Below are 15,138 nucleotides of genomic sequence, written 5' to 3' on the forward strand. Positions count from 1 at the left end.
TCACAATACTTCTTTAGGGAAGGGGCAAAGCTCAGTGAAAGAGTTTATGCATTGCATTCAGAAGCCCCCCATGTGATCACCAGCATCTTGAGTTAAATGCTCCTGTAGTAGGCATTGCCACAGAGCTTTGTTGGGGACCTTGGAGAGCTGCTGCCAGTCAGTGTAGGTCTGATTCAGTTTAAAGAGCTTAATGTGTCCCCAAGGACAGAAAAGGGATCCAGCATCTCTGCTTCCACGTAGCACAGGAACATCCAGCCAGCGTTGCTCCCAGTTGCTTTCCCCCAGTTGGTGGTTTCTTTCTGGCAGCCTGTTGCCTAGCTTACAAACTTGCCTCCTTCCACCGTGCTGAGTGCCAAGAAACGTCCGTCCGTCCCCTGAGTGCTCGCTTGTTAATGAAAATCTTTTCCATGGGTGACCCTGTGATGTGGCGGGGTCTTAAAAGCAAGGTGGAAATGTCAAAACTTTGCTGTAGCAAAATCACCGCCTGGGTGAAGAAAAAACAAAACACAACAAAAAGCAAAGCGAGAAGTAATATATCTTGATCCCTTTTCTCCCATAAAACCCTGGGAGGCTGGTGGAAGAAGCGGAAAGGCTGAGCTAAGCCTGCAGGAAATTAAACATGAAATGAAAACAAGCTCAAGTTATTCAGCTCTCTCATCCCAGGCTCCAATTTCCCATTCCAGGCCACTGATAAAATGGTGTCCAGTTTCAGCGCTTAAAGATGAATTCTGGCTCTGTTCCTACATTCAAGCAAGCCGCCAAGAGAAGCGCTCATGGCCCTTCATAAGAAATAAGGAAGGCTTCTGCGGGGAGTGAAACAGACAAGGAAGAGGGGGAGGAGGTTGTGTGAGAGAGAGAGGTTGTGGAGAGGATGAGCAAGAGACAGGGATCATGAGAAAGAGACAGCCAACTGAAGCGGGGCACGTGGGTGGGTAGCTATGAGAACCGGCGGTGGATGCTAGGGATATGCTGTGAATGAGAGTTCAGACCTACAGCTGTATAGAGGCACAGCCAGAGTCTAGATTGAAACCCCTTCTAAAATCAGTGCAACCAATTTATATCCTAGGCATACCAAACACATTCTCCAAGTGTGGATCCTTATGTAGCCCAAATGGCACTGTCTGTGCACAAGAGGGAGGCCTCAGGAGGTCTGGGGGAACCCCAAGTCTTAAATGAAAATTAATGAGAAGTGTAGAAAAACTAGAGGTGGGGCACCCCAAAAGAGCGCAATGACCATGCTCAGTGAGGCAGTGACAGCAGAATGCTGACTGACTTGGGTCGGGGAGGGCTGTAAATCCTAGGGGGTAGAATGGAATCTGGAAGATTCTGGCTGGCTACTGGCACACTGAACAGGAGCACACTCCATCTGGCAACCTTTTTTGCAAGTCCTATGTGTGGAGCCCATTCAGACAGAGCCAATCCTACTGTTGACAAGGATGGCAGGTTTTGGTGCACCGTTAAAGGGCATCAAAATGCCACTGTGTGGGTTTTCGTCTTGTTGTGGTAGTATTATATTTCTGCTATCATTTGTATTTTGTGTCTCAGGCCCCAAAATCTTTTCAGCCATCTGTGCCTTGATATGACTTTTTCCTGCTGTGATTTTCATTCAGACCATGCAGAGTTGGATCCATGCAGGTCTTGGTGTGCATAACATTTAATATTTGATTACAACTGTTGCATGTTTTGGCACTCATTATTAAGCACCCCACCCTGATCTGCACAATGTTCAAGTGTGCTGATGGGTAGATGCATGGCTATTGTCCAACTACAAACCATGGTTACCACAATTTGAGGCTATAGTGTGAATGAACTTTACGTTCTGAGCATGATGGTTTCCTTATTTACTTTGTCCAAGCATGGGAGAGAGGACTTGGATTTGGGTCCCTGGGAGTTCTGAGCTCACTGTGTTATGGATGAACCACAGATAATAATCCACAATTCTAGATTCAAAACAAGCCATATTGATTATAGATTAATTAATGAGAAGTGTCAAAATGTGGTCTCCTGAAAACATTAGCAGAAACAGCCAAGGCCTGTCCAATCTGTCATGAGACCTGAAGTGTTGCTGGGCTCAGTCATGAAATGGCAGGTAGAGAAACATGGTAAGGGGAAGAGGCGGATGAAATTAGGTGGGGGGCTGAGACTGGTGAACAGAGGCTCCAACTGCGAAGGCAGAACATAGTCCTCATGGCTAATAGCCACCCTCCCTCTCTCTCTCTCATGAATTTTTCTAAACCTGCTTTAAAGCCAACCAAGGGGAGAAGGAAAGTCCAGAAGATTCTATGGAATCTTGTCTTTATGTTGTATGTTGGATATGTGATTGTAAAACTGTAATTAAAAAAACCAAATAAATAAATAAAACAAATAAAGCCAAACAAGTTGATGGCCATCACTGCCTCCCATGGAACAAGTTCCATGGTTTAACTATGTGCTGTGTGAATAAGTACTTTCCTTTATCTGTCCTGACCCTTCCAAAATTCAGCTACATTGGATGTCCATGAGTTCTAGTATTTTGAAAGAGTTTATAACTTTATAAACCTTCAATTCTGTCACCTATTATATGCCCTTTTTCTAAGCTTAAAAGTCCCAAACACTGCAACCTTTTATTTAAGTATATGACTAGTTGACTAGTAAAGAATACTAGGAGATGATATGCACATTCATTTTATTTCATTTTCATCATATTGACAAAACTTTTTTTTTTCTAGTACAGGAACAGATCAGTATATAGCCAGTAACTTGTACTACTGTTGCATAGGTTTGTTTATTGGTCCAATATTACCAGTTCTTGATGGGCAAAGCTGTGTCTACGCCCCAATTCCACACTGGTGCAGAAGGTGCACAGAATCCTGGCCATAGTTTCTTGATACAGAATTTGAATTTCTTTAGCATTTGCAGATCTGTGTCCACAGCATGGAAGGGTAGCCTGTGGCCCTCCAGAACTTGCTATCACTCCCTGATTGTTGGCCATGCTGGTTAAGTGTGAGGGGAGTTGTAATATGCCCAGTAATATGCCTGTAAGAAAAATAACAATTTAAGAATGTTTTGAAAACGAGAGGAGGAGAAGGCGATTCAGGATTCAGCACAAAAGGCCCATCCCAAACAACCCCCAGGTGCATACCTGGCAAGAGAACGGTGGCCATTTTGGTTGCTGTGATCTCACACGATTTTGCAGTGCGATTTCCCTCAGAAAAAAAGCACTTGGGGGGGGCGTGATCTTGTGCTGTGCCTCAAAACGCATGTTTTTGGGCACTGCACCAAAAAAAGCACTGGGGGGGGGGGGGCTGCAGCACAAATTCACGTGAGATCATGACAACCAAAATGGCCACCATGCTCTCACAATTAAAAATGGAGAGATGGCGTCCAGGAAAATGGCTTCCCAGATTTTGGCTTCAAAGCGTTGGATGGTATGCAGGTGTGGCAAACACTGACCCTTGAATGCAGCAGGGGATAAACATCATTGACTGACTGAGCATATGTGATACAACAGCACAGAGCTTTCCAGTCTGTTTCCTGTGAAGCAAAGCTAGAAGAGGTGTAAACTGAAAGGGCCTTTGGCTATAGAAGTGAGTGCTACCAACACTGCATGCTTGAAGATCCATTGCTTTCTGGTGGAAGAAATTGGATTTCATATATTTGTATTAAACACAAACACCAAAATAATATTTATACCCTGCCCATCTGGCTGGGTTTCCCGAGTCACTCTGGGTGGCTCACAGCATATATCGAAACATACTAAGACATCAAACATTTTGGTTATCAAAATGGTGCCGAGTCAACACAGCTTTCAGCCTTTTGCCGTTAGAATCCTTCAGGGCTCTTTTTGCACTCCATCTCTCAACCACACGAAAGTCAGTCTCATGTATTCTGGAAAACAAAGAACTGAAGAGTGGTGTTTTTGGGTTGTTGTTTTTTTAAGGATTGTAATAGAAGAGAGGAATAGCTTAGGTTGTCTAAAAATAACACCCTAGAAATCATAGTGATTAGGATATCTTTCTCAGTAGTAAGTGTTGTAATCTTTTAATCTGAGCATTTGTACACAATTTGCGAACATTTGCATTTCATTATATCATGTTTTAAAGCTTTTTCTGGAGCCAGGAGGTAGTAGGGATCCCACCACACTCGTCTCAAATGGTTCCAGTTAGGGTTTTTAAAAAAAAACCACCCAGATGTTGTGGGTGTTTTTAGTTTGGTACAATTGCTCAACTCTGGACAATTTTAATGAGTTCATATCTGCATATCAGCTACTGCTTAGTTTTTAAAACCTTTAGAAGCAGAAATCTATTATTATTATTATTATTATTATTATTATTATTATTATTATTATTATTATTACTTCTTGTTCTTTTATCCCCTACTACTTAAAAATAACCCAGTTTGGTTCATGATAAAATGGCATGCCCTAGCAATAAAGGATGAAGCACGAATAAGCAAAAAGAGAAGGGATTTGATGATGAGGAGCATAGAGTTTCAGTGTTGGAGCATCAGGAAACCAATGTACAGGTCAAAGCCCAAAAGGGCACGAGTGATGCTCTTCTGCTGGTCCTGAAATTCACCCCTAGTCCCACTGGTGGCAAGCCAGCTGCCATTGGTAATGGTGGTTGGTGGCCATTGTGGCTGGAAGGGTGGATGGCAGGGAGACCGACCAGTTGACAGGCTGGGTCAACCCCTGATTGGTTGTCTGTAAGAAGGCAGGCAGTTTGGGGTTGACTGAGGGCAGATTGAGGCTGGTGGAGCAGCACTCCATTTGCCACCATGAACCAGCCTTTGCTGACTTTAGTGCAAAGGATGGGTGCGCTCTACCCAGTCTGATCTGTAAGTGACCTGGTAAAATAAATTTAATCGTAGGTCAGGCCTCTAATCTGATGGCCTCAGGGCATTGGCAAACGCTTAATGATGAGTTCTCTGAGGATCACACCCAGTTTGCTTCCACTTGACATAGCACAGCCCATGCCAAAGGGGCATACAGGATTCACCACACCAAGGAATTAGAGGCTACTGGGAAGACTGGGTTCCTTTATTGCACGTTTTCTGAGATGTGTAGACTTAAAAGAAACAAAAACGAACAAGCCCCAATTTCCAAAATGCAGCAACTTTTACTGTATAAACTGAATAATTTGGCCCTAATGTGCTAGCTGTTTCTCCTCCTCCCTGCAGACACAGCCATTTTACATAAAAGTATTTGCACACTTTAAGACAAGTGTGGGGCATGTGCTTTCAAATCCTTGAAGCCCAACTGGTCCCAACAGTAGCAGCAAGTTGGAGGGAGGTTGTCCCTGGCAGGGAGGCAGAACTGGATGGCTCAGGTATTTGAGACTCTGGTCTTTCAAGGGGAGCCCTCTTGAAGTGCCACAATTCACCGACTTCAAAATGTGGTGAGCCTCCGCTTTGGTTCCCTGCTGTTCATTTTCCTGAGCAGGGCCCTGAATGTACCCCTCTTCTACTTTCTCAGGAGTTTGTTAGTCAAAATGACGGCTCCTAAAATGCCTGCCCCTTCAGAAATGTAAAACAGCATCTTGGTTCCCTCTCAACTCAACTAATTCAACAGCGTAGGGTCAGCTTCATTCCTCTGAAGGCTTTAACCTGCCCGTATGAAAACGGCTTTGTTTTCTGGGCTCTGACACACGTTGCCAGCACAACCCTCCCCTTAGAAATCATCTGTCAAGGTTTCTCCTTGCCCGGGGGCACTCCTAGACGCTCTAGAACAGTTGCCCGGTGCACATCATCCATATTCACGAGCAGCATAGCGAATGCTTCACCATGACAGAAAGAAATGCGTTTGCCGTGTCTGGGGATGGACACATGTGCGGAGCATATGTTCTGCTAGCAGCTTATGGCACCCTCTCTACCTGCTACCCACTCCTCTTTGCACAGCAGGGTCACCCTGTGGACTCGGCATCTGCAGATCAAAGATACGTCGGCTGACCAAGCCTGTGACTGGCGGCCAGCTGGGCTGTTTTTGGGAGGGGTCATATCAGCATGTGGGGAAGGCAAAACAAGACTGTGAGGGTGATGAATATCCCCAGTTGCAATGCTGTATTCTCACTACCTGAGTGCAAGTGGTATGTCAACAATGATGTAGCCCTGTCTGTCTCTTCTCCTCTCACCTAACATGCACACACTATGGTTCTGCAGCCTCTCTGCGGTTCCCTGTAGGGATTGCCTCAGTGGTACCAGTAAGTCAGGACTTTGGGTCAGAACCCCAGGGAATGTGCTGCAAGGCCCCTCAAAAGCAAGAGGGCTGCCTTCCTACATCTTGAAGTCAGCGAAGTTAATACACATAACCATCTAAAAAAGGGTTCACCCTGTAAGACTGCAAAGGCCAGAGTCTAAAATTACCTAACTGCACCGCTGGGGATTGTCATTTTTTCTGCAGATTGCAGGTCAGCAAAAATAACTCCAAAGGCTGCAGCTGGCAGACGCCCATGCAGACACGGTTTCAGTCATTTCACATAAATGAGTGATTGCTTTGCTTCTGCTGCTGCTGCTGCTGCTGCTGCTTGGATGAGATACAAACCATCCTGGAGCCACATGGGGAGGAAACCTCCAGGTCACTGAGAATCTCCTTGCCAGGCCTAAGCAGACAGAGAGAAATCTCCTATTGGAGATCAAAGTGAGATGCTGGCAAGACTGACTCCTGCAGTTTACAAGGGAAGTCAGACTTTAAGGAGAGGGGTGAGAACAGAAGAGTCGTAGACAGAGAGGGAAGAATATTGCCATCCACTCTTGCTCTCCTGCTTCTTGAGAGGCTACACATACACACAAAATGACAATAAAAATTCAATTAAACACATTTAACCTGTAGCAAAACATGAATGCATATGTATAAATGCAAGCAGATGACACCCCAGCAAGCAGCTGTAGGTACAGTCAATTCAGTTGTGAGCCCCCTTTAGATAATTTTATCTCTTTGCCATGCTGTTCAATCCTCCTTGCAGTTTTATTGAAGGGAATAGATGAGGGACACAGGCCAGCCAAATACAGTTAATGTAAACCAGTTTGTAGAAATGTTCCTTTGGAAAGCACAATATTCTAGTTCCTGATTATTATATTTTAAGAAAGGAAGAAATTTATTTTAAAGATTTGGTTAATAACTGCATCATCCCTTGCAAAAGAGCAGAACTGCATATTACATGGTGGATGCGTGAGCCATTTAAAACATAGCAAAAAGTTTAAAAATTAACCATGTGGCATAGTCAGTTTGCATAAACAGGCAAAAGCGATGGCAATTGATTGTGATTCTGCTTTAATTATTGATAGTTTTGTTTTTTTGTGTGACAGTGTACTGCAGATTTACTATTATGGCAGCATCACTGTCTTCTTAGAATAGAATATTGAACTTTAAGATCTTCCAAGAAAAAATAATAATTGAGGACTGAATAGATAACTAGGTTTCTGGAGTCTTAATCACTTTTTAGTGACTGGGATTGTGTGAATATTACTGACTTAAAATGCAGATAGGTCACTGTTTTTCTCAATTTGGATTGAAACTGGTTTGAGCAGAAAGCACATCAAAATGCAGTGTTTCCTAAGGAATGACAGGATAGATACGGAATATATCCGGATTATGGCTAATAACATATGTGCACCACTTCTCAAACCAGTGGTGGCCTTTGAGCTCTCAAATTTCAGTGGTGCCCTGTGCAATGCTAAAATTTGGCACCATCTCACCTCCTTCTCTCCATTCTGCAATTTTGTGGCCTAGTTGTACTACCCTAAAACTGCCTCTGCCCAAACCAGCAATGGGAGCACACTGAATGCTGTGTCAACAGGAAGGTTTACACAGCCTTAGTTGGTTGTCTCACATCATGCCCATAGCACTTTGATATCTCTGGACTCAGAGTTGTTCCCCTGTGAGTTGTGACCAAATCTTGCTTAGTTAAATGCACCATTTATACTTTGGGTACATCTTTTTTAAAACTTTACCTTGTAAAACAGTTCCCATCTCTCTGCCTCCCCCCCCCCACCTCTTCTCAATTCTAGTTGTTTTCATTTTGTCTTGCATATGTTGTAGAACACTGCTGTTTAGTGCTGTATTGCAAGATTAGTATTAAGATTTTGTTTGAGCTTCAAAAGTATGAACAAATCTTCAAAACTCCCATTGGAGGAAAGAAGAAGAGAGTGAAGCATTGGACCTATAGTGAATCAGATTAATCTATGCATTTCCTTGTGTTGGCCATGCATCTCACTGTAAATACAAAATTCAATAATTTTAAATAAATTAGCCTTGTTTGGCACCTCCACAAGCAACCATGTTACATGTTATGTTAATAGCAGGCCTTTTCTAGACTGTATCAGTGCCAGGTTACAGCTGCTACGGGCTAAATATGTTTAGAGTACAGGGGTACCTCGGTTTAAGAACAGTCTGGTTTAAGAACGATTTGATTTACAAACTCCACAAAACTGGAAATAGTGTCTTGGTTTGAGAACTTTACCTCAGTCTAAGAACAGAATCTGAACGGTGGAAGGGCACCGGTGGCAGGAGGCCTCATTAGGGAAAGCGTGCCTCGGTTTAAGAACAGGTTTGGTTTAAGAACAGACTTCTGGAACAGATTAAGTTTGTAAACCAAGGTACCACTTGGTTGTTGTTGTTGTTGTTGTCGTTAAATTTATAATCCTGCCTTTCACAAAATCATTGCACATTTAATATATGGCCCCTCTGTTTGTGAGAATATAAGAATAAAGAGCTTAAAAGGACAATCCTATAGATGTGTATTTGGAAGTCAGGCTTAGGCATGAGTTCAATGGGACTTGCTTCTAGGTAAGTGAATAAGTGATTAACCCTATAATTCTGGAAGAGTGTCCCAGGCACATTGGGATATATTGGTTCTTCCTCTCCCATGTCAGTGATGGAGCTCCTGCACTGGATAAAGATATTCTGTACTGGACTCCCCCTTCCCTGCCATAATGGAAACCTCCAACAACCTGACCTGGCAGACTTTGGAGCTCTCATATCAGTGGGGCCAAAAAGGGTATGTGTTGGTGGACTTTCAGGGCTGTTTCTCCTCACAGTAGGCAGATTAAGAAAGCAGGTGAAAGAACTGATGGAGAAACAAACAGATAGCACAGCATCTTCCATTTGTATGCTTAGAAAAGTTAGAGGGACTCGGAATCCATCTAAGGCAGCACAATGCCTTGGGTCAGCCTTGCAAGTGGCACTGGCCAGGTCTATTTGAGCCTTGCATGGTCCAAGCCTATGGGCAGACTAAGGCTGAGAGAACATGGCTTGCCTTAGTGAATTGGTGACAGAGATCAGATTTGAACCGGGGTCGTTCCCAATTTGTAGCTCAGCATTCTGCTAGACCTGCTCTTAGAAATGTGCAGAATAAATAGGAAGGAGATGGTAAGGAACCTCTCTGACAACTCAAAAGTCATTGTGTCCTGATATAGAGATACAGTGTAGAGTGTAGGATGATTACCAGTCACTTTAAGACAATGAAGCTCTCATACCAGAAAAATGGACCAGAAGAGAGAGGAACAGCTAGTTTTGTTCAATATAAAGTGGTACCTCGGTCTACGAACAGCCTGTTAACAAACTATTCAGTGAATAAACACTGCAAAACTGGAAGTAGGTGTTCTGGTTAGCAAACTTTGCCCCAGAAGATGAAAGGAATCTGAACGGTGGAAGGGCACCGGTGGTGGGAGGTCTCATTAGGGAATGTGCGCCTCTATTTTCAAACTGCTTACAACTTGAGGTGGCCTGGAGGAGGCAATTGTTCATCTCCAAATGCAGTAGATGTACTGAGTTCCTATCCCCTTCCTTTCCTGAAGCGCTTTTCAACCTGTGCTTTTCTTCTCAGGTTTGGTTTCAGAACAGACGGGCAAAATGGAGGAAGCGAGAGCGGTTTGGTCAAATGCAGCAGGTCCGCACCCACTTCTCCACAGCCTATGAGCTCCCCTTACTAACTCGAGCAGAGAACTATGCCCAGGTGAGTGTCTGCCACCAGCACACCTGTCTCTTTAACATTAAGGGTGGCATTCAACTTAGCTTTACTCATTAATGAAATTAATGAACATGACTCAGTCAGGTCCATTAATTTCATCAGGTCTGCCTGGAGTCAATGTTGAATACCACCCTAAGGCCCTGCCTTCAGTCAGTTGGGATATGGTAGGATGAGACAAGTGATTCAAGGTTCAAGGAACTGATACGGTGTTAAAAAACCTTTGCCTCTGTAACAGTTGTGAAACTTACCCTCACATTTCAAAGATAGGAAATAAATGTGTAGCATGTACTTTGTTGCCTGTATAACCTGGATAAATTTGGAAGTGGCTTGTAAAATCTGCCATCCATTTGTAATTCTGTGCACATTTTGGGGGGGAGTAAGCCCCATTGAGTTCCTTCAGAGCAAACAGGCATATGCCCAGGAAGCAAAGTGGCAGAAGAAGAACGAGTTAATTTTTTCCGCTTTACATCCTGGGGTCCAAGGGAAATTCTCCCCCCCCCCCACTTCTTGGAAACACAGATAAGGTTGTTCATCTTGCCCTCGCTCATCTCCTCCCACCGCATAACGAAAGATGCTTTAGCTCTTCAGCCTTTCCTGGTGGGGAAGGGTCTCCACGCTTTCAGTCTCCCCTTTCTGTACTTTCCCCAGCTCCATGATGATCCTTCTTCGAGATGGGGGTCAACCAGACATGATATTCATGATATTCAAAATGTGGCAGAACCATAAATTTAAACAATGGCATTTTTACTCTGGCTATCTTGCGTCCCCTGCTTTCATCACCTCCGAATGTTACGGCCTCATCTCCCCCACTATACCTGCCACAGAGATGTAGTCTGCCGGAGGTAAAAGGTCAGGCTTGGAGCCAGAGCTGAATGGCGCTGGAAGGCTGTGGAATGCAGGCCTTTCAGAGACAGGCATTTTCCTACTTTCCATCTGGATCCTCTCCTGTTGCATTCTTTCATCTCACATTCTCCCCCCAACACACCTCCCCCCCCACCTCCCAGGGGCCTCCTGCTGGTAAAAGTCATTCTTCGCTCTCTGCTTTGGTAGGATCGTTTTGGTTTCAGCATCCTAGATAATCCTAGATAATGTGCTTGTTGTTGTCATTGCAATTTTTCTCTCTCACACTAAGCAAAGGGGGGGAGCTCAGAGACAGAGTGTATTTAATTGCAGAATGCCCTGGAAACAATTCCCAGAAATGCCTCGATTTAAGAACTGGCCAACTGTCTGCCTAGCCCAGGATCACCTGCCTAAACTGGCAGAGCTGCTGTCGGTGAGGACAGGTAAGTCCTGGGCTAGACAGACAATTCATCAAAAGGCTGAGTTTTCTATGGGTTCGCACCCCTCTTTTTTGATCAAGGCTCTTTGCCTTTCATATGAACTAATCAACAGTGCCTTCAAGCACAGGGTTTTCTATTCCTTGGCTTTTTCCAAAAGCAGAATAGCACAGTGGATAGAGCATATGAGATGTGAAAATTGGCGTGAGGTGGCCAATTTATGATCTGAAAATAATAATAATAATAATAATAAATAATCTCAAGGATGTGAAAACCTCAAGAAGAAGAAAACCAGAGCACCAAGGGCCACCAGCACCATCAATCAATGTAATGAGAGACATGTGCTCTTCCCAGATGCCGACACTACTTTGAGAAGGAATTCAATACAGAACCACCTTAATACTTGGACAACCTCTCCCTGTCCACACATCCTTTCCACTTTGAGAACCAAGGGATAAACCAGTTCTCCTTAACTGATCTTTTCCTTCCTTCTCCACCATCTCAGATCCAGAACCCATCCTGGATTGGCAACAACGGTGCTGCCTCCCCCGTCCCTGCCTGCGTCGTGCCTTGTGACTCAGTGCCTTCCTGCATGTCTCCCCACACCCATCCCCACACAACCGGAGGGGTCTCCGAATTCCTGAGCGTCTCTGGTCCCGGCAGCCACGTGGGACAGACTCACATGGGGAGCCTCTTCGGCGGCGCAGCCATCAGCCCCGGCATCAACGGCTACGAGCTGAACGGTGAGCCCGACCGCAAGTCCTCCAGCATCGCGGCCCTGCGGATGAAAGCCAAGGAGCACAGTGCTGCCATATCGTGGGCGACATGACAAGGTGCAGCCGCTGCCCTCCAGACACTGACCGAGCAAACAGGGACGATTGAACCAACCCATCCACTCTTGGACCCGAGGCAGCCAGTGCCCTACTCAGAGATCTGAATGCAGCACTTTTAGCTATCCTAGGTATAATAGCGTTACGTGCGTTGCCGTATTTGGAGTGTTTTAAACATGCAGGGGATTTTGTTGTTGTTGTCCCCAACAAACAGGTGTGTGGAAGGAAATAATGGGTGTGTTTATTGCACCAGACAAAGTTGAGTGTTTTGTGTGTGTGTGTGTTCACATGGCATGTTTCCCAAATGCTGTCATTGTCCTGACTTGCCAATGAAAAAGGACACTTTGTCTCCCCTGCTTTCTCTGACACCGGATTTGTCTTTCTCTTTAAAACACCAAAGCTTCAAGCCACACTTTCCAGTTGATTGCTCCGCACATTTCCAGTACCATTTATTCTCATGCTATGGGCAGTTCTACGATACCTATAATGCCAGAATAATGTGGTTGCTTCAGTTGACGAGTGCCAGACTGGTGTTTGTGTGTGCATGCATGAGTGTGCTGAGTGTAGGGTATGCTGATTCAACTCACAGAATACCTGTAGATGCCAGGCTGCAACCCAGAGGTTGCCTTGGCAACTGCACTGGGTAAAAAAAAGCAGCCGCTGTCTTGTCTCCCATTTTCCTGACATCTGCTGTATGTAGTGAACAGGACTGCCACACAGCCAGCAGGGGTGGAGCACAGCGTGAAAGGATCAAGAGAAGCCAAGGCTGTGTGTGGCACATCTCGATTTGGCAAGGATAATAAAGGTCCCAGGCAATCTCCGGGTTGTGCTCTGGTAACCCTACCACACAGGAATCTGGGTTGATCCAAGCAGCAAACCAAGGGTTATGATAATGGCACAACTCAAAGCAACGATATTTGTGCCATCTCCTGTAGTAGTGGGGCCTGCATCCTTGTAGGGGGACTGTGTACCTATCGCCAAGTAAGATAAAAATCTATCACCAAAACAGAGGACAAAAATGGGCATGGATTTGCGTAACATTTGCATGCGCTAATTTATAATGCAACATAGAAACTATAATTGAAATAATAATAATTTTAACAATAATTTTATTATTTATACCCTGCCCATCTGGCTGGGTTTCCCCATAGAAATGCAGTGCATCTAACCATACCGGGGAAGGCTGACCAAGTGGCCGGCGTGTCTGCTGGGTCTGCCACCCAGGTGCTGCCTGTGGATGGGCAACTTGGATGCCCCTGCTCACTCTCTCCTTAGGACTCCTTGTCTCTAAAACAGCCTTGGACCAGAGATAGGACCACATCCTGACAGTCCTTCAAATAAGTGACTGTTTGCGTGCCATCCAGAGAACTTTGTTGTATGGGCAGCATAGAAATGTAGGAAAATAAAGGAAGAGAATCAACATAAAGTAGGATCCATGGCCCACCCTCTTCCATCTTTTGCCCTGCTTTAGTGCTGAGGAATGAAATTAAGCTGTGGGAGCTGCTGCCATCAATAAATGCAGTCCAAAACAAGGGTTCTGACTACTGGCCTGAATAAAGAGCAAGAGTGTGACAAGAGTGTGGTCTACAAGAAAGAGAAAATCCTTCTCCTCTCTTCCGGCCCAGGTGACATGGCTAGTTCTATAGAAGGCCAAAGAACATGGTTTTCCCTTCCTATATTATTACAGTCATAGACTTCTGACCAATAAGAGAAAATAGATCTCCATGATTACCAGAACAAGTGCCTTTTTTAAACAGTATTCACAATTCCACAATCTGCAGCCTAGCTCAAAAAACAGTCTTCCTGGTGTCCCCTTCCATTTGTACTGACTTAAACCACCACATGAAGTTTGCCCATGCCATGTATTGGAGGAATAAAGCTAGAGCTTGTTTCTTTGGTGGGAAATGCTCTTGCTTTCAGCTCAAAGCTTTTAGCAGACATGGACCCACCTCTTGTCACTCCCATTCATCAGGATGGTGGCAACTTCCCAGTTCCCCTGTGGTTGCTTTCCTTATAGATTGATCAAAGAAGATTTGGATCAAGTCAGCTGAGATTCTGCCCAACTCAGCTATGAATAAGCTGGTTTTTAAACAGTGTTTAGGTTTTGTGGTTTCTTAAGCACAGAGCTACATCCATCAGAGAAGAGAAAGAAAGAAAGAAAGAAAGAAAGAAAGAAAGAAAGAAAGAGGTTTAAACCGCTTGTCTGGTTTTTAAGAGGGTGTTTACTGGGTTTGGTAGCTACTGGTATGCCTTCTCCCAGTGAGCAGCTGCTATACAGGCACAGAGATTTCATTTGGGCCTCGTCACAAAAGCAAGACCCCCCTCAGTGATGCCTGGGACACAAGCGCACACCTGCCTTCTGGCTCACATGTGGCTGTGGAATCACAAGCATTTGCACACACTCTGGCCTGGAATGGGAAGGATGCCGGCAGGAATTCTTACAAAAAAAGTCAGCTCATCGACAACAAGGCTTCTTGGTCTTCAGTGCACATGGGTTCTCAGGAGGAAAAGTTGCTGGAAAATCTGAATGGGGGAAAATTGGAACTATCCTATTTGTGGAGCAGAGGGAAATGAAGCAGGGCCTCCATTTATAGGTGGGGAAGCCATATGTTCCCTCACCACCATGTGATCATTCCACATGATCATCTATCCCTCTAGCCATTTTACCAGTTCTACACATTTAACTGTTGCAGAAATAAGTGTGCCAGTGGCACAGACTAAAAAGATCCAATAAACCCTCCTCCCCACACTTTCTTTTTTCAGGTGTATGTATGTAACTTCTTTTATTTGTCTATAGTGATGATGTCACATGCACTGTCCAATACATGCCTGTGATAATTCCAGTCCCACATTTTACAATAAGCCTTACAAGGATTGATACTCTACCTGCAGAGATTAAAAAATAGGTTTTCATGTTGATTTTAGTGAAAATGCTAAGGACATCACTAGGACATACAAAGTGTTTCCGCTGCGCATTATGGGCTCGGAAAACACAACACCCATCAGTAAAAGTACAACTTTCAGAAATGACACCTGTGTTCCCCCAACAACAAATACATAACAATGTTGCATTTGTTGTGGCACAAA

The 15,138-nt window shown here is 44.6% G+C and overlaps 1 protein-coding gene across 2 annotated transcripts in view; it reads left to right on the forward strand.

Moving 5' to 3' along the window:
* The window catches only part of ALX4 (ALX homeobox 4), a 67,042-nt gene extending 52,362 nt beyond the window's left edge, over window positions 1-14,680 (forward strand). For both annotated transcript variants that reach the window (XM_083751837.1, XM_083751836.1), the window contains exons 3-4: window positions 9,801-9,929; window positions 11,727-14,680. In XM_083751837.1, coding sequence (XP_083607963.1) covers window positions 9,801-9,929; window positions 11,727-12,050 — 453 coding nt within the window. In that variant the 3' untranslated portion in view covers window positions 12,051-14,680. The remainder of the gene's footprint in view (window positions 1-9,800; window positions 9,930-11,726) is intronic.
* Window positions 14,681-15,138: the final 458 nt, after the last annotated feature.

This window comes from Podarcis gaigeae (assembly GCF_964106915.1).
Source record: "Podarcis gaigeae genome assembly, chromosome: 1".
Classification (NCBI taxonomy): Eukaryota; Metazoa; Chordata; class Lepidosauria; order Squamata; family Lacertidae; genus Podarcis; species Podarcis gaigeae.